At 34.6% G+C, this 23,698-nt stretch overlaps 1 protein-coding gene across 1 annotated transcript in view; it reads right to left on the reverse strand.

The window, feature by feature from the left end:
- hd (humpty dumpty) overlaps window positions 1-23,349 on the reverse strand; it is a 28,438-nt gene extending 5,089 nt beyond the window's left edge. The window contains exons 1-3 of the mRNA XM_018514653.1: window positions 23,320-23,349; window positions 15,057-15,701; window positions 14,657-14,985 (exon numbers count right to left, since the gene is read on the reverse strand). Coding sequence (XP_018370155.1) covers window positions 14,657-14,985; window positions 15,057-15,701; window positions 23,320-23,333 — 988 coding nt within the window. The 5' untranslated portion in view covers window positions 23,334-23,349. The remainder of the gene's footprint in view (window positions 1-14,656; window positions 14,986-15,056; window positions 15,702-23,319) is intronic.
- Window positions 23,350-23,698: the final 349 nt, after the last annotated feature.

Raw genomic sequence — 23,698 nt, forward strand, 5'->3', positions numbered from 1 at the left:
ACTCCAGACCATCATTTATGGAACCATCACTAAATATTTCAAAATCAAAAGGATTGACAACATCTTCATTAAAGGATTCACCAAGAGACTCTCTTACTTGGAACCAAAATTTTGTTGCGAACATTTCTGATGGTTAGTGATGAAATCAATATTTTTTAGAGAATTTTCAACCTCTGATTATGAATGCTCCTAACATTCCGAAAAAAAATTTCAGATGATGTCAGTATTGATAGTCAATCAAGTGAGTACTTATTTAAAGTACCTGCATCAGATATAAAAAATAGAAAGAAGACAAATATTGAGACAGAGTCTGTGATTAAAGAATCATCACAAGCTATTACTGCAATTTGCTCAACATTGCTGACCAATACTTCCAAGAAAGCAACTTCTAAGGAAGATATAGAAGAAGATAAAAGTATTACGGTAATCTTGTCACAAGAGTTAAAAGGTCGTTATTTTTGTATGTATCTCAAAGATAAGCTACTGCATTTTTTATGTTCTGATCATTTCTCCTTTTCATACGAAATTATCTTCTTTATTTTAAGATTAGGTTTTTTTCTTGCTGTAATAATAGCATAAGTAATAATAGCAGTATGATAATAGCACAAGTCCGTAAACTGCACTAGCTTAGAATATAAATGGTGCTATGAAGATATTCTTCTGCAGATACAGTATTTGATATCTGAGACTGTCAGGTAAAAAGTATGATTTTATAATATTAAATCTGTAAGTTGAAGAATGATTCTATTTTGTGTAATAATATTATATAATAAAGGCTGTGTTACTGTATAGAAAAAAATTCAAGAGTGAATAAATTCATATTTTATACATTATTTTATTTTTAATCAGGTTTGTTAATCACAATCGCTCATTTTAATATAATCCTTTTATATACATTTTACGAAGAATATACATATGCGTATAGGAATATATATGTATAAAAAGATTGTATTAAGCTGGTTCTACATTAGTCGCAAGGTGATCGCAAGCTTGTTGTGACAGCCAATCTGAAGAATTAATTTTAAAACAGATTGGTTGTCGCAACAAGCTTGCGATCGCCTTGTGACTAATGTAGAACCGGCTTTATATGTCTTATAAAGGGGTATTAATATTGTAACCTCTTAATGCGCAATCAAATTGCCAGTCAACTGCACCAATGTTTGTCATGAAATATTTTCGCAGTGTGTCGCGCTGAACACTTGTAATGTAAGCAGCTCGGTTCGAGCTTACTGAACGAATATGCACAAAATGAGATCCTAATTTTTCATTGCGCCATTGCCCTGGAATAACCGTGCCATTATTTTCCTGGTCCACAAAATATGATGGACAATACTTGTGTTCATAAGAAGACATGATATAATTATGCAAACAACAACAGCGAGCACAATTTTATGAGGATTTTCTTCCTTGCATTGAATTGAGTTCCTTAAAATTTTCTATTTTCAATTGCCTCATAAGATATCGTTTGAGAGGAAATGCTTCGTCTCCTACTAAAGCACAGGGCAGCATAATTGTTGTACCAGGCAATTGTTGTGGAGGAGGAATATCTGCTGTATTACATTCTAAACTTTGACCAAGTTTACTGTTCGCCCATACGCCACCATCACTGTTAGATCCTGTAAAAGACACAATTCCAATTGTTATATTCAATACATAAGAAGCACCTGAGACAGATCATGAAGAATTCTTTAATATGACATGAATGACATGCTTGAGATTCATACTATGAATACAAATTACCATAGTTACTGACATCAATCCAGATAAATTTATAATTAGCATCACAAATTGCCATCAATATGAAACTAAAATATCCCTTGTAGTTATGATTTAAAGAATTACTGTTTGGTGGGGCTTGAATAGTAATGTGCTTTCCGTCTAGTGCACCTATACAATTTGGAAAGTTCCACTTGTTCCAAAATCCATCAATTACCTTTTCCCACGTTTCTCGCGAAGGTTTTGGTAAATATTGTGTATTAAGAGCTTGCCAAATTGCATCACAAGTCTCATATACAATTTTGTATATAGTTGATTTGCCAATTCGGAAGTCCCATGATTTTGATCTGGCACTGTCACCATGAGCAAGGAATCTGAACAACAATAAAAGTACTATTATCAACAAATATTTAATAATGTAAGGTAAATTATATAACTCAAAAGGCATATAATAACATTTCGTTTACTTACAAGAGAGTCACAGCTACTCGTTCATTTACTGAGATAGGTTTCCGTATACTTTTCTTCCTGAGAAAAGGCCTGACAAGATGACATAAATGATCATATTGTACAGGTGTCATTCTTGTCATATTAAAGAATTCTTCATGATCTGTCTCATATGCTTCTTTGAATTGATTATTGAAGTATCCTAAATCATTTCTGGTTCTATTTATAGGTCTTATCCACCATCTCCTTCTACGACGCCTACAGCGTCTTTTTAGATATAAATATATCGAGGTCAAATGCAAATATGCACTCGATAACAATAAAATGTTACGAACACGCAAATCCATTGCACAACATTCGTAAACACATAGGCGATCATTCACTATTCCCGCACGTTTTCTTCTTTATGTGGCCTGGCGCTTTCCTGAGCGAAATTTAGCCATTGATTGATGCACGGAAGTGATTAGGTTAAAAATCACCCTATATTACAACATATAAGCGACTTGCGACGGCCGCGACCGGTGCGACTGAAGTATCGTGTAGTCGGGCATCGTGACACGACTCAATTGACAACTCTGCGCTTTTAAGACTGCGACTTTACTTAACGTCGCAGCGATCACATTGTAGACGAGGCTTATCTCGGTGAAAAAAAAACGTACGGCGTTAAAAAAAATATATTTTGAAGATAAATGTTGACACTTTCAGATGGCGTAAACAAAAGTAGAAAAAAAAATTTACTTCGCTAGCAAAAAAATCACAAATATGTCAAAAAACGTCAATTTTGACACCTTTAACCTCACTTTTCTCAAAAACCTGACGTGATAGAGCAATTCTGCCGCCGGATTCGGATTCAGCGCGAAAAATTACGTAAGAAAACATAGTTAAATGCCAATCAACTTTCAACACCTCCAATTTTGCAGGCCTGTGTAATTAATACGATCAAGTAATGGCTTTTTTAAATAAATCACTAAAATAAAATATACAAAAAAGCATTCAAGCTAACACTAATTCTTGTTGCGAATATTTTAAAGTTGTTTATTTATAACAAACTGTAATAATTCTAGACGTTTCGACCATTATTAGATCTTCAATATTGTTCAAATACAATGTTTATATAGTAATTCGTTGTTACATTTCCTTTATCAATCTCTTATCATTATAATTAATCGTCTTTAAATTTTCAAACGCATCTACAATTACGATAATTAGAAAATATAAAATAATATAACATATAGTTGAAATTATAACTTGAGAGTGTGTGAAATCAGTTAAATTTCCGCTCATATATTACTTGCCGCTCTTCTGCATACATATCTGTTCCATTTTCCATCTGCCATTCGACGCTTCTTTTGACAATTGTTCAATTGTGCCAAGAAAATGCTAGTGTTATACATTTATCTATTTATTTTCTTACAACTACCGTGGCCAATATTTCCATGGAAGTCGTCATTTCATAACATCAAATTAAGAACTGTATCTTTGTCTATCTTGTGATAAATCGTCAAATTTGTCATTAAATTAAAGCAATTTTTATGAGAGTCATTAAAATAATAAAAATTAGTCAAATTAGTTGTTAAGTTAAACAAATATGTCAGAAGGTCATTAATATGAAAACATCAATGGCCTAGTTTACACCCTACGTTTAGGCCGCTACCTATACTCTAAATCTAACTTAAACACGACAGGTCGCGACAATGTAAATAACATCGCTTAGGTGAGGGATCTTTTTCAAGATCCCTGACCTCTCTTAGGCTGCACAACTTACCTAGCTTTAACGCATGTAAACGCAGGCAGACGGCCTAAAGGCGTAAAGTATACTAAGAAACTAATAGATGGCTCTATTTCATGTTTTGTAATGTGCAATAATCTCCCTTATAAAAATTTTTCACCGTTTTTAGCCCGTTTTTAGCCCGCGCGAACGGTTAATTTGAGTGGTGAAAACGTGCATTTTACTCAGTAAGTATGATTCCGTTTTTAGGTCGCAAACAGGAACTTTTCCGTAAAAATAAGTGGTTAAAACAGATTGCACTTATGCAGGACATACTGAGTGGTAAAAACATATACATAACGGGTATTTTTGAGTGATAAAAACGTAAATTTGAGTGATAAAACTTATACGAGTGCAAAATACTTATTTAGCACTCGTCATTCACATTGCACGTTTTCACCACTCGAAATTACTCGTCGTAAGGCATAACCGATAGCACGAGAAAATCAGTTCCGTTCCTGTCGAGATTCGAACCGAGAGCTGGTCTCCAAGTCTGCTCCACGAGGCTGCCACTTTTCCACTGAGCCACACAACTCCTATGTCGATATTCGCTTTCTTATGTACCTCTTATATGAAAGATTATAATTATTATATAGTACACTATTAGATATGTAACCATGAACTTCCTTTACATGTAAATGAAGCTTGTGGTTACGAACGAAATTAAAATGAATGATTTAACTGAAAATTAAGTTACAGTAGTTACTTAAATGTATTGAACGTGTACATTAAATTTATGAAATTTAATGTACTTTTAATAAAATTTTATGAAAAGTACATTAAATTTCATAAATTTTCATGAAAAATACATTAAATTTTATGTATATGTACACAAATATACTTTTTAATTATAAATACATTAAATTTGATGTAATGTCATGAAATTAATTTCAAATTGTATAACTTAAAATGTAATGAAATTTAAGAACATTTCTAACAGTGTAATTATATTTAATACATAGTGTATGAGTTATATACATATATGTAATGTTATTGTTATGAATAACGATAGACTCGTGCCATCTAGTGACTAAGATTGATTAGAGTTCGTTTTTCTTTTCCTGATGTTTTTAGTTGTTTATTTTTCTGTTCACTGACTAAAAGTATAAGAACTCTCCCAATTGGTTAATAATGGACAACGAATCGGAGTGTAACATTAAGGCGCATTTTTAGTGTTCTTTTCTTTAGAGTTCTAGTTTCCCCTCTTTTATTATTCTTCTTCTCTTACTTAAAGATTTTGTATAACGTTTTGTCTCTTGTACGATAGATTTACATTAAAGTAATAAAGGTGTATAATTAAATAGAGGAAATATACATCAGGTTATGGGCCCAGCACGCTTCCACTGCGCCCGATAAGAGAAGACGCGTGCATTGATCGTGTGATCGAATTGGTTTAAGATAACTGCGTTAAGGTTAAGAGACGGACACAAAGAAAGGGGCAAGTATTAGATATGGCTAATCAATCGGAAATTGCAACAATTGAAAAGTTAGCAGGTAATGATAATTTCTTTTTCTGGAAGGCTATGATTGAGGCTATTATCTACGAGAAAGATTGGTCAGAGGTTATTTTGACGGCCCCGGATACTGAATCTAGGTCAAAATCTGAATGGATTAAGATGAACCAGCACGTTCGAAGTCTTATTTTTCGAACTGTGACTAAGAATGTCCTAAAACATATCTGCGGATTGGATACTGCATTTGAGATGTGGGCGTACCTACAAAATCAATACGGTAAGGAATCGAATCAACGAAAATGTCAAATTTTCAGAAAGCTGTGTTCAGTTCGAATGCTGGAAGACCAAACGATCGACGATTACATTGGCGAAATAAGACTGTTACTAACAGAACTTAAGGCTGCGAAAGGTAAAATTGATGACCAGCATGTTGTGGCGATTATTACATCGGGATTGCCAAGTAGTTATTTACATTGGTGTAACGCATGGGATCAACGTGACGATGATAAGCAAACATTGCAGGAATGTTTTGCCGCTCTCAAGAATGCCGAATGTCGTTTTGTGGATAACGAGGACACACAGGCATTGACTGCATCAAAAGGAAAAACGGCTTTATCTGGTAAGGACAAACGGTTTCATAAAATAAAAGAAGAAAAACAATCCAGTTTCAATGGGAGAAGTGGAAGAGCATTTGGAACCAAACAGAAAGGCAATAGCAACATAAGGTGCTATGGTTGCGGTCAGGTTGGTCATATTAAACCAGAATGTCAAAAGATGAAGAAATCATTAAGAAAGCCGGATGGAGACGACGGAGTGGCTGTACTTGGAGTGTCTGAGATGTTTTTTGATGCGAATTATGCATGCGATAATACAACATGGATTGCAGACAGCGGTGCAACGTTTCATATGGCATATGATCGAAAAATGTTTACTATTCTAGATGAAAAGAGAAATGGAGAATTGATAACATTGGCTGATAATCGTCAAGTGTCGTCAAAGGGCATCGGCTCTATTCGCGTGAAGGCATGGATCGGTTCAGGATGGAAAAATCTGACGATTGAGAATGTGCGTTGGATGCCAGATCTACGAAAAAACTTATTTTCGCTAATAGTTTTAATTGAACGAGGAATTGATGTGAAGCTGATAAACGGAAGTGTCAAGATGTTCATGAAAGGTCAACTCATTGGTTTGGGTGTCAAGGATGGAGGAATTCTACGCATGAAGTTCAAGACTGTTTGGCCGGCAGAAACAAATGCAGCTGAAGGACAATCACTGAAGCTGGTACATGAGAAGCTTGGACATGCAAGCATCGAGACAATAAAGAAGATGGCTAAAAATGGAGCAATTAGTGATTTAAAATTGAATGACAAATCGAAATTCTTTTGCGAAGCTTGTGAATATGGAAAACAAGTTAGTGTGAGTCATCGATCAGTAATGACTCCCAGGAAGACTGAACCAGGAGAAATGATTCACAGCGATGTTTGCGGACCTTTCAACGTCGAGGGACTAGGCGGAAAGCGATATTTTCTATTATTGAAGGACGATGCAACAGAATATCGCGTCGTGTTTACCCTAAGAAATAAGGATGAAGTCGCCGGAAAAGTAATTGAATACCTTAATTTAGTACGTAATAAGTTTGGTCGTGAAGTACAGGTATTTCGGTCGGACAATGGCCGAGAATTCACAACATCAACATTAGGAAACGAATTCAAACGACGTGGGATTACTTTTGAGACATCGGCACCTCATACTCCACAACAAAATGGAAAGGCCGAAAGAGAGAACCGGACTTTGGTGGAATCGATGAGATCGATGATTTACGGTCGACAATGTCCAAAATTCCTGTGGTCAGAGGCAATATTAATGGCTGCACAAGTTCGTAATCGAACAATCACTGAGAAGAATGGGAATCAGACGCCTTTTGAACTTTGGCACAAGAGGAAACCAAGGATGAATAATCTACACGTGTTTGGTTCCAAATGCATGGCTCAAGTACCAAAGACATTTAGAAGAAAGCTCGACAAAAGAGCAGTATCAAGAATCTTCATAGGATATAAAGATGACTCAGATAATTATAAGGTTTTCTAGGTTGAATCCAGAAAAGTACATGTCGTCTCAACTGTATCATTCGACGAAATCGAAGCTGGCGGTTTCGACTTTGAATGCACAACTGTTAAAGTGGGAAAATCAAACGAGTTGGACGTTAAACATGAGAGAGCTACCAATAAATCAACATGTAAGGAAGAGATTAGTGGACGAGGAAGAGAGGATCAAGAAGAAGAAGAAGATAGTGGTCAATCATCTAAATTAATCAAACCATCCAGCAGTTTACGAGAAGGATTACGCGATAGAGCAACTATCAAACAACCGGATCGTTATAACAACGTAGCGCATGTAGCTATTGTTGAGCCAAGTTCTTATCAGGAAGCTGTGAATGGATCTGAAGCACACAAGTGGAAAGCAGCAATACGCGAAGAGATTGGTGCTCATAACAAGAATAAGACATGGTCTAAATCAGAAGTGTCAAGGGGCTATAAACCCGTTTCTTGTCGCTGGGTGTTTAAGGTAAAACAAATACCTGAAGAAGAGAATCGTTTTAAAGCAAGATTGGTTGCTCGTGGGTTCACACAGCGAAAAGGGATAGACTATGAAGATACTTATGCTCCTGTGGTGCGATATGACACATGTCGCGTTTTATTTGCGAAGGTAGCAATGAAAGATTTAGAGATGATTCAATTTGATGTAAAGACGGCATTTCTGCATGGTGACCTGCGCGAGGATATATGGATTTTGCTGCCGGATGGACCGTGGCCAGAAAGTGAGCGTCTAGTGAAATTGAACAAGAGTTTGTATGGCCTGAAACAGAGTCCAAACTGCTGGAATAGAAAATTTGATACATTGCTGAAGAGTTTCGAAATGGAGCCATCACCTGCTGACGACTGTCTATACATTGGTCGACGCCAGGGCGAAGATATCTACCTACTACTGTATGTCGACGATGGACTGGTGATTAGCAAGTCAAAGTCTACTCTTGACGATTTCCTTAAAGAATTGACGGATGCCTTTGAAATTAGAATAAACGAACCAAGATATTTCGTTGGTTTCGAAATTGTACGGAATAGAGCTGAAAGAACTTTAAAATTACATCAAACAGAATATATTAGTAAGCTATTGAATCGGTTTAAGATGAATGAGGCTAAGGATTCGTCGGTACCTATGGACCCAAATGTTCGGTATTCAAGGGGAATGTGCCCAGTGACAGATGAAGAAGGAAAAAGAATGAAGAATAAACCATATAATGAACTTTTGGGATGTCTTCAGTTTCTTGTGAACCTAACAAGACCAGATATTGCATTTGGTGTGAATATGTTGAGTCGTTTTAAATCAAATCCGGGCGAACAGCATTGGAGCGAAGAAGATTAGCAGCGAAGAAAATCCTGCGTTACTTCAAGAAAACGATAGATGTTGGAATCATTTATCGCCACCGGTCGTGCACAAATAATTTTAATTCCTTGATCGCCTATAGCGACGCAGACTGGGCCGGTGATCAGGACGATCGGAAAAGCACAAGCGCTTACGTAATGATGTACGGAAATGGACCAGTAACTTGGACATCACGGAAACAAGTAGTCAATGCACTTTCTACATTAGAGAGCGAATACATAGCCGCAGCTAATGCAATACAAGAAGTAAAATGGCTGCGACGACTACAAGCATCCATTGAAAAAAGCGATGAAGAATCTGTTATACTTCGATGCGATAATCAAGGAATGATTAAGTATAGCGCCAACACAGAACAACATCGAAGAACAAAATACATAGATAACAAATACCACTTCGTGAAGGATGAGATCGAGGATGGACGAGTAACTATGGAGTATGTACCCACGGAGGAGCAGCTTGCCGACCCATTGACTAAGGCGCTTCCAAAGGGAGTTTTCATTAGATTTAGAGACTTACTGGGACTTGGTTCGAGTCTCTCGAGTGGGAGTTATGAATAACGATAGACTCGTGCCATCTAGTGACTAAGATTGATTAGAGTTCGTTTTTCTTTTCCTGATGTTTTTAGTTGTTTATTTTTCTGTTCACTGACTAAAGGTATAAGAACTCTCCCAATTGGTTAATAATGGACAACGAATCGGAGTGTAACATTAAGGCGCATTTTTAGTGTTCTTTTCTTTAGAGTTCTAGTTTCCCCTCTTTTATTATTCTTCTTCTCTTACTTAAAGATTTTGTATAACGTTTTGTCTCTTGTACGATAGATTTACATTAAAGTAATAAAGGTGTATAATTAAATAGAGAAAATATACATCAGTTATATATATCCAGATATATATATATATATATATAAACACACACATACACACCTCAAAAAGATATTAGACATTAATATTTTACATATTTTGATTTTGAATGATTAACCAATTGATTTAATTCATTGTTCTGTGCATAAAAATATTGAAATACAACTATTAAAAATAGTTCATGAAACATTTATATCTGAATAAAGTGTAATATATCTCATGAACTATTAATATTTTGACAAGTCTATCCTAATACTTTTGCATGCAAATTAGGAAGATCACTTCAAATTAAACAACTTTTTTCTAAATATATTTTATATTTAATGTGATTACCCTAATCCCAAAAATAATTAAGGGACGTGATAGATTAAACTAGAACTCTCATGTGTATGCACACACACACACACACACACAAACACGCGCGCGCGAGAATATATCACAGTTATATATAAGCATTTATAAATTAATTGTCAAAATAAAAATAAAATTCATACAATAACGATTCATTATTATTATTAATTTATTAATATACATATATATGTGTGTATATATGTATAATATATATATACACAATAATAAATAATGAATTATTATATAAATTCTATTTTAATTTATTTGAAATCGTACGATATAGTAATTAATAAATGATAAGTAAATGTACAAGTAAAAGAGAAATGTCATATTAACGTGTTCTCATTCATCAGCTGAAAACGGACAATCCACTCAAAAATATACATAGCGGAAAAACGAGTATTGAAAACGGACGATTCACTCAAAAATACTCGCGTATACGTTTGTCGTTCATCAGCGGAAAAACGAGTATTGAAAACGGACAATCTCCTCAAAAATACTCATTGCGTACTCGTGTATACTCACTATCGTTCCTTCATGATACACTGTGTGTATTATGTGCTTGTGAGTACAAGAAACGAGCAAGAACGGGCTAAAAAAGGGCTAAAAACGGTCCATATAAGGTCTAAAAACGGTGAAAAATTTTTATAAGGGCTTTGTACGTAGAAGTGGATTTTATATTATAGGTCTATATTGGGGTAAACGCTCCGTTCGAGACCTGTCTTAGGTGGAGTAAAGGTCAGAGTATAGGTCAGGTCGTTGGGTGTAAACTAGGCCATTATAAATTTGAATAACAATTGTTTAAGATTTTTCAATTTTTACCAAAAAGTCAATAAAATTAATATGGTCATTATGAATTGAAAGATAGAAAATAATTGTCTGCAACATACCCATACAATTCGTATATCCATCAATTTCTCCGTTAAAAATATAAAACTGTGACGAGAGCAGTACGATGCTTACAGCACGACGGTTCGATAATATATGTATCGTTAACAAGAAGCAAAGACTAACTATCATTGAGGAGAGGATGTATCTTCTAATATAGGAAAACAGATATTTGGGAATATTTCCGTATCACTATGCTTGTTTAAACCATAGGCCTGTTTTTTTATGTATATCATCTCTGATAAGAGTCCTTTGTAATAAAATGGTTGTTGTAAGAGAATAAATAAATAAATGTATAACACTAGCATTTTCTTCACAGTTGAACAATTGTCAAAAGAAGTGCAGAATGGCAGATGGAAAGTGGAACAGATGTATGCAGCAGGGCGGTGAGTAATACCAGGTATGTAAATATGAAATCAGAATTTACCAATAGATGGCCATAGCTGTCAATGTAGTTGCCGTCAGACCGCGTCATTGACGCTATTTCCTTGTTCTGACATCTAACAAAGATTTTCAACTCACAACAATACAAATTTCATACAACAGTATAGTTTGTAATAGCGTTGAACATGTCGAATTTTGTGCCTGGAAACTACGATTTGCGGACAGCAATGATTTTCTGTTACCATTTGAAGAAAACTGCTGCAGAATCGCATCGAATGCTAATCGAAGTTTACGGTGAGCATGCTCTTGGTAAATCACAGTGCTTTGAGTGGTTTAAAAAATTCAAAAGTAGCGATTTTGACGTGAGAAACGAAGAACGTGGAAAACCGAAAAAATTTGAAGATAACGAATTGCAAGCATTGTTGGATGAGGATGACGCTCAAACTCAACAACAACTCGCGAATCAATTGAATGTGACACGAGAAGCCGTCTCCATACGTTTGAAATCCATGGGAAAGATCCAGAAGATGAGAAAATGGGTTCCACATGAACTGAATAAAAGACAGCAGGAAAATCGAAAAACCACTTGCGAAATGTTGCTCGCTAGGTACAAAAGAAAGTCATTTTTCCATCGAATTGTGACTGGCGATGAAAAGTGGATATATTTTGAGAATCCTAAGCGTAAAAGATCATGGGTAACTCCAGGCGAACCATCGACACCGACTGTAAAGCCAAATCACTGTGGACGGAAGACAATGCTCTGTGTTTGGTGGGATCAGAAAAGTGTGATCTATTATGAGCTGCTGAAACCTGGCGAAACCGTTAATACTGAACGCTACCGACAACAAATGATGAATTTGAATCAAGCTTTGCGTGAAAAACGACCGGAATATCAAAAAAGGCAACACAAAGTGATTTTGCTTCATGATAATGCACCATCATGCACAGTAAAACTGGTCAAGGAAACGATTGAGGCGTTTGGTTGGGAAATACTTTCGCATGCGGCTTACTCACCAGACTTGGCTCCGAGCGATTACTACTTATTTGCATGGATGGGACACGCACTTGGTCAGCAGCGCTTCACTTCTTACGAAGATGTACGAAAATGGCTAGATGACTGGTTTGGCTCAAAAGAGCAACAATTTTTTTGGCGTGGCATCCACAAATTGTCAGATAGTTGGGAAAAATGTATAGCCAGCGATGGGCAATACTTCGAATAAAATATTTTTTATCATTTTCATGCAATAAACGTGTATTTTCTATTAAAAAATTCCGGTTTCATATTTATATACCTGGTATATGAGCGAAAATGCAACTGATTTCACTTTCAAGTTATAATTTCAACTGTATGTTGTATTATCTGATATTTTCTAATTACCGTGATTGTAGATGCGTTTGAAAGTTTGAAGACGATTAATTATAATGATAAGAGATTGATAAAGGAAATGTAACGACGAATTATTATATAAAGATTGTATTTGAACAATATTAAAGACCTAATAATGGTCGAAACGTCTAAAATTATTACAGTTTAATATGAATAAATAACTTTAAAATATTCGCAACAAGAACTAGTTTTGGCTTGAATATTTTTTTCTATATTTTATTTTGATTTACTAAAGAATATATATCTATATATATGTTTGTATACACGCGGCCATATGACGCGTTTCTCTCTATACATATCAGTTTTTGCGAGGAATATTTTCAAAGCCTTAGTCGCCAAGTTGGCTAAGACACTCGTTCCGGAAAGTCGAGAGGTCCCAGGTTTGAACCCAGCTTAGGTAATAATTTCATTACAGTTTTACTAAATTTAATTTAGGAGAAATTTAGGGGGATTAGTAGTGTTTCAGACTGATTAGACGCATTCAAGTCGACAAAGCAGTTAGCCTTGTACTCGCCAAGCATATAAACATGATTGGCTGTTAATTACAGATCTAATCAATTACATTCAATCGCTCGGCGAGCAGGCTAGCCGCTTTATTCAACTTAAACACGCCCATTGTGTTGAAAGTCCAAAAGTTATCATCGCGCAATTATATCTGAAATAAATTCATTTAATTGTATTATTGGAAACACCTAACTTTGATCAAAATGATAGCGTCCTTTGTCATATTTGATGTAGGTATTCATATGATGGTCGTTCTAAAGAATGTGTGTGTGTGTGTGCGCGTGCGCGTGTGCATGCGTGTGTGTGTGTTTCAATGAATAATCTCTTCAAATTTATTAATAATATATTATTAATAATATTATTAATAATATATAATATTAGATGTTAAACTTAATTCCTGCCGCTCGCTACTAGAGGGTGCTGGCTCCAACGCTGGCAAGTTTCGACGATGAAGTCATGTCTTTTGTAGTTTAGACATCGCTGAAAGTGATTCAATCCTCACAGGTTAGATTTCTCGACGCCAAACAGATTTTCCAATCGATTGAAAATAAATCACGATAAGCAAGTTTTTTCGATATGTGCTTCTTCACTACTTCGACCTCAAGAAAACCGCAGCTGAAGCGCATCGCTTATTATCCGAAGTGTATTGTGATGAAACTCCATCGCAAAGAACATGTAGAGTTTGGTTTGAACGCTTCCGAAACGGAATGATTTTGATGTGTGAGACAAAGAACCTCCAGGACATCCGAAAAAATTTGAAGATGTCGAGCTGCAAGAATTGCTTGATGAAAATCCAGTTCAAACGCTTTTAGAGTTGTCGAAGCAGTTAAATGTTACTCCAAAGGCCGATTGAGTGACGAATTGATGCAAAAAAGATCATCCGTAACCAACAATCGAAGCAAAGTTATTTTGTTGCATGATAACACTCGACCGCATGTCGCGAAAAGCGTGAAGCAGGCATTTCTAGAGCTTGAATGGGAAGTTCTCCCACATCCAGCGTACTCTCCAGACTTGGCACCGTCGGATTACCATCTCTTCCGATCGATGCAAAACGCACTTACGGACACATACTTCTCCAGTCATAACGAAGTCCAAAAATGGGTGAATGAATGGATCGCCTCGAAAGACACCGCGTTCTACCGTCGGGGGATTGCTCTGTTGCCAGAGAGATAGGAAAATGTAGTAGAAAATGGAGGAAATTACTTTGATTAAGGTATTCATTCATCTTCCCTTTGAAACAAATCAATTTTGGAGACAAAAAACGGCAGGAATTAAGTTTAACACCTAATATATTATGTACACAGTTTAAAGTTAAGATTATTTTTCATCATATAGCTAATATTTCATTATTTATATTGTACTGGACACGTATAGCTGTACTTATATTGTCATTAAAGGCATATTTTTTTTATTAATAAATAATTAAATGAAATAACTAAATAAAATTCTCTACCTTCTTGTTTTAATGACTGCCGGAATCCACGTGTTGTGGGTGTAACAAGTGCATGAATCTCCGACAATCCGCAGATGCCAGCAGCACGAAAGAGCACCGTAAATGTGTTCGCACACACGTAAAAGTATGGACATTGCCTTGCTCGCAATAAGTGAAATAGAGATCTGAAGCTATCACACCATTCTCGGTATAATGCATCTTTCATATTTTGGTTATTTACTGTCAATGTATTATTTGCGAGAGATGCACTCACTTTGTTAGCTGAGCGAGGGAATAATTCTAACCAGGGTATAGATGGATGTTGCCATATTAAACAACACTGATGAAATCTAATAAGAATATTTAACGGTGTTATTACAAGACTTAAAAAACAAATAGTAGAATAATTAATAAAACTAACCTTGCGTTTGGACTAGTATCCAAAGTTGTCTCTTTTTCTCCGATATTTAAACATCTTACAAATCCTGTAGTACCTGATGCCTCTTCGCTCGTTTTGAGTTTGCAATTCCATGGAAAAGGCTTCAAAGACATAAACCTCATTTTAGTTTTCAATGTCCAGTCTATAGGAACATGCTTTGCACCCTTTGAGAGATTTACTTCTGGAATCTGATTAATTGATTCTAATTTTGAAAGTACATTAGCAAAAGTTATGGAATTTTTTATAGATGAATCTTCTGCCGTTGGTTTCTCTCGTCGGCCATCAATATTCAGTAATTCGAACAATGTATTGTCGTTACTGATGTCTAATCCAGCTAACGTTATATCTTTTTGTTTCTTACACGTTTCATTGACTGCAAAAGGATTCTTACGCTTTTGGCAGTAAGATATACGTCGCAGGACATTACTACTAGAATTAAGTTCATCTAAATTCGTAGTCGTTTGTTGAGTGCCAGTGTTAATAGTCGTTTTATTTATACGCGCTTGAAGTGCACGTTTTTTTAATTTCATATGATGTAATTGCATCACTTGATCAGGACGCGTCCATTCTAATGTAGTTACATTTTCAGACTCTAATAATGGCATATGTATTAGATTTGACATGTCGCTGTAAAAAGTTTATAAGATATGATATATATGTACAAGCATAATAATCGGAGAAAATTATGTAATATTTTTTTACATTACTACAGATTTTTATATTAAAAAAGTAAGGTAAAAGTATCGATTAGGGGACCAAACTCCAATGACCTTGACATAGTTGTCAAGGTCATGATCCTGAGTGACCTCCAACAAAGAACCCCGCACAAAATCATATTTTGGCCCTTGGTGAAATTGGCTAAAATTTTAGTATGTTATAGTTCTTGACTAACTGATCAAAAGTGTCCATAGGCACAAATCCTTAAAATGACTAGTTTTTTTGATGTAGCCATTTAAAATTTTATTTTACTAATGCCTCAAAATCAGGTTTCTATAATAAATCAAGAGATTTTAAATAACAATATGCCAACCACTCTCACCACCTTCACTCCCAATCTCATCTCCACTCCACTCCCACTCTACCCCCATCCCCATTCCCACACACATACGCCCGCGCGCGCATTTTTGTATGAAAAAGGTGTATAAAAATCGAAGTTTCATATGTGTGTGCGTGTGCGCGCGCACGTGTGTGTTTGTGTATGCATCAATGGTACATTTATGATTTTAGTTTTTCGTCCGTTCTCAGAAGTATTCGGAATGAACGACGTGGACGTGACAGGCGTTTCATTCAGGGTTGTTAAAAAAACATGTTTTTTTTATTTTAAACAAAAAACATTGGTTTTTTATTTTAAACAAAAAACATTGTTTTTTTTTATTTTAAACAAAAAACATTGTTTTTTTTATTTGGCACAATGTTTTCTGTTTTATTTTGTTTTTTTAAGCAACAAAAAAAACATGTTTTAAACAAGAAAAAAACATGTTTTGTTTTATTTAAAATGTTTTTTTTTGTTGCTTAAACAAATAAAAATTATTGTGTGAATATTTGAATCTTTCGTCATTAAGAATAATAAATAACTGAAATTGAAAGAATTAGTTATTTTTATTTATTATTATTTTTAATTTATTTTACTATTAACATGTTTCTTGTTGTGTGAGCGCTTTTCCAAAGTGTACCCGAATTCATTATCGACTTTATTGATTCTGCAGGTAAATCGGGCAGATAAATCAGGAATACTGCATGACCTTTCGAATCTAAATATCATCTCAATGTCACATATCGCGTCGCATGTCGCGCTGGTGCCGCTGGCGCTAGTTTGCCCGTGCCATAACTGCATCGAAACAAAACAAGTATAAGTATCAAGCAAGTATGAGCGTACAAATATACACGTGTTATTTGATTTATTTTATTCTAATTATTCCAAAGATCTGTATCCGAACGTTCTGGAATCTATCATTTTTACTATTTTATTTCGTTTTTTATTTTAATTACCAGTCTACATGCTGCAATTCATCACGAAGTAAGTGGCAATAATGCAAATGTATAGTGTAGTTATTGGGTGCTTTCCATTTGATGACACAAGTCGACACAAGTGTCAATCTATTGTTGTCACTTTTTGAATGTCAAGAAGCATAGAACGACGCTTGTGTCGATTTGTGTCAACTTGTGTAGTTGTGCCATCAAATGGAAAGCATGCATTGTTGTTAGATTAAATTTTCACTATTTTCAGTCCTTATAGTTTACACAGACTTTTTTCATTGTTTTATATATATATATGTATATATATATGTATATGTACTCATGACAACTAGCAACTTTCGATTAATTTAATATACATTACATGTATTTAATTGATTATCTTGATATTTATTGTATTATTTTAGTTTTTGGTACACCATTCTTTGAATACATTACGCACACTGTCGATATTAAAATAATTTTATAGGAAATTACTAGTTAGTATAAGTATTGAACGATCAGCGTATAAACTAAATATAATATATAAATAAATAAATAAAAACATGATTTTTGCAACATACAATTATTTTTTGTTTATTTTTTACAATTTCTTTTCCAAATCACATGTTTTAATTGCGGTGTTTTTAAACAGTTTTAAACAATAGTTTAAAAATGTTTAAAATAAAAGTGTTTTAAACAATGCCCAATGTTTTAAACATGTTTTAAACAAGCCGTTTTAAACGTTTTGTTTAAAACATAACAACCCTGGTTTCATTCCTTTGGGTTACTTGATTTTCGTGAGTCCCCTTGCCGCATATAAATGTAAACAAAGCGAAGAGGAAAAGAATTTTCTATCTTATGTTGCTATCGCACTTTAGAGAGCACCCGATATTTTTTGTACATGAAGCTTCACACGCCGAAATAAACATTCGGGTCATGATAATCAAGCACTTCGTACATGAAAGGTAAATGGACTCACACGTTTCAAATGATACGCGTGAGAGAAAATCGTAAAAATCTAGCAAAATTTAAGTACACATAGTAAAAATGCGCGCGCGAGCGTATGTGTATGGGAACAGGGGATGGAGTGGGAATGGAGTGGGGATGGGGATGGGGTTGAGAGTGAGAGTGGTGAAGTGGATGGCATATTGTTATCTAAAATCTCTTGATTTATTATAGAAACTTGCTTTTGAGGCATTAATAAAATAAAACTTTAAACGGCTATAACAAAAAAACTAGTCATTTTCAAGCTTTGTGTCTATGGACACTTTTATCAGTGAGTCAAGAATTATAACGTACTAAAATTTCAGCCAATTTCACCGAGAGTCAAAATCCTATGATTTTGTGCGGGATCCTTTTAGCCGTCGCTCGTCCTTCATTAAAAAGTTATTAGCAAAAAAAGTTTGAAAAAATAAAGTCTTATTTCGGCTACATATAACATCAGAAATTGTTCTAAACTATATACTATATCCACCTACTGCATTCCACCTCTTCCATTGCCTAGTGGCGCGCGACTTTCCACGCGAACAAAGTTCACTGCTTTAGCAGAAAATTTGGGCAAATATGTAGTTTAGGGAAGAGTTAACGTTAGGTTACATATACCTATGAGTATATAATAACCTAACTCTAACCAAACATGGGTATATAATAACCTGACCCTAACCAAATCATGTATCGGGTTTGGTTAGGGTTAAGTTATTATACTCCCATGGTTATATAATAACCTAACTCTAACCAAACCACGTAGGCAGATTGAAGCGGGTAAAAATTTTTTGTTCCCTGGTAAAAAAGTTTCTAAAAATTTCGTTGAAAATGTCTGAAATCATTTTTCAGAGATTTTTAGTGACATTCAGAGACTTTTTCAAAGAAATTGAGGGATTATCGGAGAATTCTCCAAGTATCTAAAAGTCTCTGAATTTCGCTGAAACTCGGGAATTCAGAAATATCACTATTTTCAAGGATATTGAGTTAACAGAATTTTTCGGAGATTATTTTTTAATAATTTTTATGTCACACAATGTCTTTCTATGAAAATTACTTCAAAAATATGAACATCTTAATCTGAATCTCTGTCAAATAGTACTAGTAAAATACCTTACGTACCTAGTTACAAATAATTCTAACAAATTCGCATAAGTGCACATGAGATCACTCAACTGATTGATCCTTATTGTTAATTATTTCTATTAATTCTGGGATAATAAGCATTATCGGATTACTATTCAGAAGCAATAAGCATTTCTAGATAATAAGGAAGAATCTTTTTTATAATATTAAGAAATGGAAATTAGTATATGTCAAAAGTGATCGCTGGTATATTGCTAGCACGTACTGCTCTAGCATTTTGCTATCTGGGATATTTTATCATTTGTGTTTGTATTTTTTACGATATACATACGATATGTAGGTGTAATGCGATGAATAAAAAACAATATTGTTTATTTACTCACATATATATTTATTATTTTACATTTAGTAACAAAAAATAACCTAAATGTGGGCTAATTAGAGTCAGCGCGAGCGAAGGTGCGCAATAAATCTTCACAAATAAAATTTGTTACTTCATGTGATGTGTTCACATCTTTATTTGAAATATTGGCATCTTGAACATTTCGATTCTCTTTGGAATCTTCATCAGCAAATTTCTTAACCAAATAAAACTTCAACGATCGTCCGATGTAGAGTCACTCGCAGGTTGCCAAAACCGTAGTGTTATCCACACGATCGCCAAATCTCATCATGAAACCTTCGATAATCTGTTAATATTCACACTAAACTCACATAACATTGTTATCTATCCAGATAGAGTGAACGAAGTTTGAACAAAGCTACATCGATTGTATTATAAAATGTTATGTGAGTTTAGTGTGAATATTAATAGATTATCCAAGGTTTCATGATGAGATTTGGCGATCGTGCGGATAACACTACAGTTTTGGCAACCTGCGAGTGTGACTCTACATCGGACGATCGTTGAAGTTTTATTTGGTTAAGAAATTTGCTGATGAAGATTCCAAAGAGAATCAAAACGTTCAAGATGTCAATATTTCAAATAAAGATGAGATCAACACATCACATGAAGTAACAAATTTTATCTGTGAAGATTTATTGCGCACCTTCGCTCGCGCTGACTCTCATTAGTCCACATTTAGGTTATTTTTTGTTATTTTAAGAAGAGAGAGTCCTTGTTAAGATATTTAATAATTTTTACATTTAGTCACCGAAACATCCGTATGGAATTGTGCAAACGAAAGTACTGTTAATACATTTTAAAATCACGCATGGGCTTTTTATATTTTCAGGTGTCTGCATAAACAAAGTACTACCGTTTATATTATATTTCTTAATATGAGTAATTTTTACGTTTGTGGTCGAAATTAGTCCATCATTTTCAAGCATCACTTTGCGAGTAAATAATATATCCCTTAACTGTCCATTATCATCACGTATTATACATATATTAGTGATTATACTAATTTTCCCAGTTATATTTTCGACTACAAAATCATTCTTTTTCTTTGAATGTTCATATGTTGCGATAGAATATCTAATGCCATTATATATCATTTTTTTAAATGCTAAACATTCTTGTACTCGTATCTGTCCTAAGCAGTCTTGTTCTTCGGGAAGTAAAGTGTAGTGTCTCTGAAGTTGGCGTATCATTTGGAAACTCACTAAATATGAGAGTTCTGAGCTTATTTTCGATAATTCTATAGTTCTATATAAGTTAAACAAATAGTTCTGGCCATTAAAACCTAGAAACCCAAGCTACAAAATGATACGCCAGGTTCACACATCACTTATTTTGCCAAAAAAGGTTCAAATATTTTCTTGTAGGAATTGAAAAGTTACATAGTTCTGTGAAGAGTTCTGGCGACTAACATTGTTAATTTAACTTTTTAACAATTTTATTACCTAAAAATGGCCATTACGAGAAAAAAAAACCCTAAGCGATTACTGACAGTTCTGTGGGATATATGGTATTGATCGTGTAATTCTAAACGTATACTAACTAGTTTCGAGGAGTTCTGGTGACAGAAATTATTTATTGATTTTTTAAACAATTTTTAAACCCCGAGAAAGGCTCTATTCGGGCAACATGTATGATACGCTGGCCGATTTTCGACAGTTCTGTGCCACATATGAAGCTTATCATATAGCTCTGAATGTATAGAAACTAGTTCCGAGGAGTTCTGATGACAGAAATTACTTACTGATTTTTTAAACAATTGTTAAACTCCGAGAAAGGCCTTTTTCAGGCAACATGTATGATACGCTGGATGATTTTCGACAGTTCTGTGAGAAATATGGTGCTTATCATGTAACTCTGAATGTATACTAACTAGTTCCGAGGAGTTCCAGTGACAAAAATTATTTATTGATTTTTTTAAACAATTTTTAAATCCCGAAAATGGCACTTTTTGGGCAACATGTGTGATACGCTGTCCGATTTTCGACAGTTCTATGTGACATATGATGCTTATCGTGTAGCTCTGAATGTATACTAACGAGTTTCGTGGAGTTCTGATGACAGAAATTATTTATTGATTTTTTAAACAATTGTTAAACCCCGAGAAAGGCAACATGTATGATACGCTGGCCGATTTTCGACAGTTTTGTGCCACATATCATGCTTATCGTGTAGCTCTGAATGTATACTAACTGGTTCCCCGAGGAATTCTGATGACAGAAATTATTTAAAAATTGTTTAAAAAATCAATAAATAATTTCTGTCATCAGAACTCCTCGGAACTAGTATACATTCAGAGCTATATGATAAGCATCATTTGTAGCACAGAACTGTCGAAAATAGGCCAGCGCATCATATATGTTGCCCGAAAAGAGCCTTTCTCGGTGTTTAAAAATTGTTTAAGAAATCAATAATTTCTGACATCAGAACTCCTCGGAACTAGTTTCTATACATTCAGAGCTACACGATAAGCATCATATGTGGCACAGAACTGTCGAAAATCGGCCAGCGTATCATTCATGTTACCTGAAAAAGGCCTTTCTCAGGGTATAACAATTGTTTAAAAAATCAATAAATAATTTCTGTCACCAGAACTCCTCGGAACTAGTTAGTATACATTCAGAGCTACACGATAAGCACCATATCTCTCACAGATCTGTCGAAAATCGCCCAGCGTAGCATACATGTTGCCTGAAAGAGGCCTTTCTCGGGGTTTAACAATTGTTTAAAAAATCAATAAATAATTTCTCTCATCAGAACTTTTCGGAACTAGTTAGTATACATTCAGAGCTACACGATAAGCATCATATGTGGCACAGAACTGTCAAAAATCGGCCAGCGTATCATACATGTTGCCTGAAAAAGGCTTTTCTCGGTTTTTAACAATTGTTTAAAAAATCAATAAATAATTTCTGTCACCAGAACTCCTCGGAACTAGTTAGTATACATTTAGAATTACACGATAAACACCATATATCCCACAGAATTGTCGGTAATCGCTTAGCGTATCATTTTTTTTCTCGTAATGGCCATTTTTTAGGTAATAAAATTGTTTAAAAATTAAATTAATAATGTTAGTCGCCAGAACTCTTCACAGAACTATGTAACTTTTCAATTCCTACAAGAAAATGTGGTTTTGAACCTTTTTTGGCAAAATAAGTGATGTGTGAACCTGGCGTATCATTTTGTTTGGATTTTTTGGCTTTAATAGCCGGAACTATTTGTTTAACTTATATAGAACTATAGAACTATCGAAAATAAGCTCAGAACTTTTCATATGGTTAGTGAGTTTCCACCAAGTGATACGCCAACTTCACAGACTTTAAAGTGTATGGTGTTCCTGTACCTAACATGATGCTATTCTCATTTCAATAAATGTTTTACACTCGATATCTACTTATACATATTTTATTACAAAATTGGCGAATTATATTGCTGATGACTAATGAATTTTCGAAATTAGAGACGCTTCGATAAGTTAATAATCTGGATGCTACTTGCACAGCAACGCGAGCAGGACTACTTTGTAGATTTAAAAGTACCCTATTTTCGTTTTCAAAACTAAAAGCGTTGTGTGCCCACAAAAGACCCCAGTTGTGTACACTTCGACATAGGTGAAGAAGAAAGTGCACATTATACGACATTTCTGGTTTCCCAAAGTAGCTTTGAAATTGAACGATAAACTTTACAAGTAGAATACATGCTCTTTCTAATAGTTAAGAATTAATTGATCTTTGCAAAAGGATATTTAATGCCGGCACAAATAGAGCCAGATGGTGTACATATTTTTTCGAGAATACTCTATGCAAACAAACTAACGAATACGTGATCATCCATGACCTCCATTTAGAGGCTTTCCATAGCCGAATATCTTTTAGACTCCTCGGCGTTCTTGTAATACATTTTGGAGTTTGAATTGACATTAAACGCGAATTGGTAATATTTATTTTTTCTGGCGATTTCACATAATAATCTTTCCCGATAGAAGTTAACAAAATATTCATATATTGCCGCTGGACACCTAAAAGACAAGAATGCATATTCAGGATCAAATCCATCTCCGAGATCAAAATAATGTAAGATCATGAGATAGAAAGATCCCCATACTCCGTTAACATCTTTTCCATCTTTGGCGTTGTAGGCTATGATCATGTCTCTTTTTATAGATGTAGATCAGGTGCAATATTAGTAGAGGCTG

This window comes from Trachymyrmex cornetzi, unplaced genomic scaffold, assembly GCF_001594075.2.
Source record: "Trachymyrmex cornetzi isolate Tcor2-1 unplaced genomic scaffold, Tcor1.1 scaffold543, whole genome shotgun sequence".
Taxonomy (NCBI): Eukaryota; Metazoa; Arthropoda; class Insecta; order Hymenoptera; family Formicidae; genus Trachymyrmex; species Trachymyrmex cornetzi.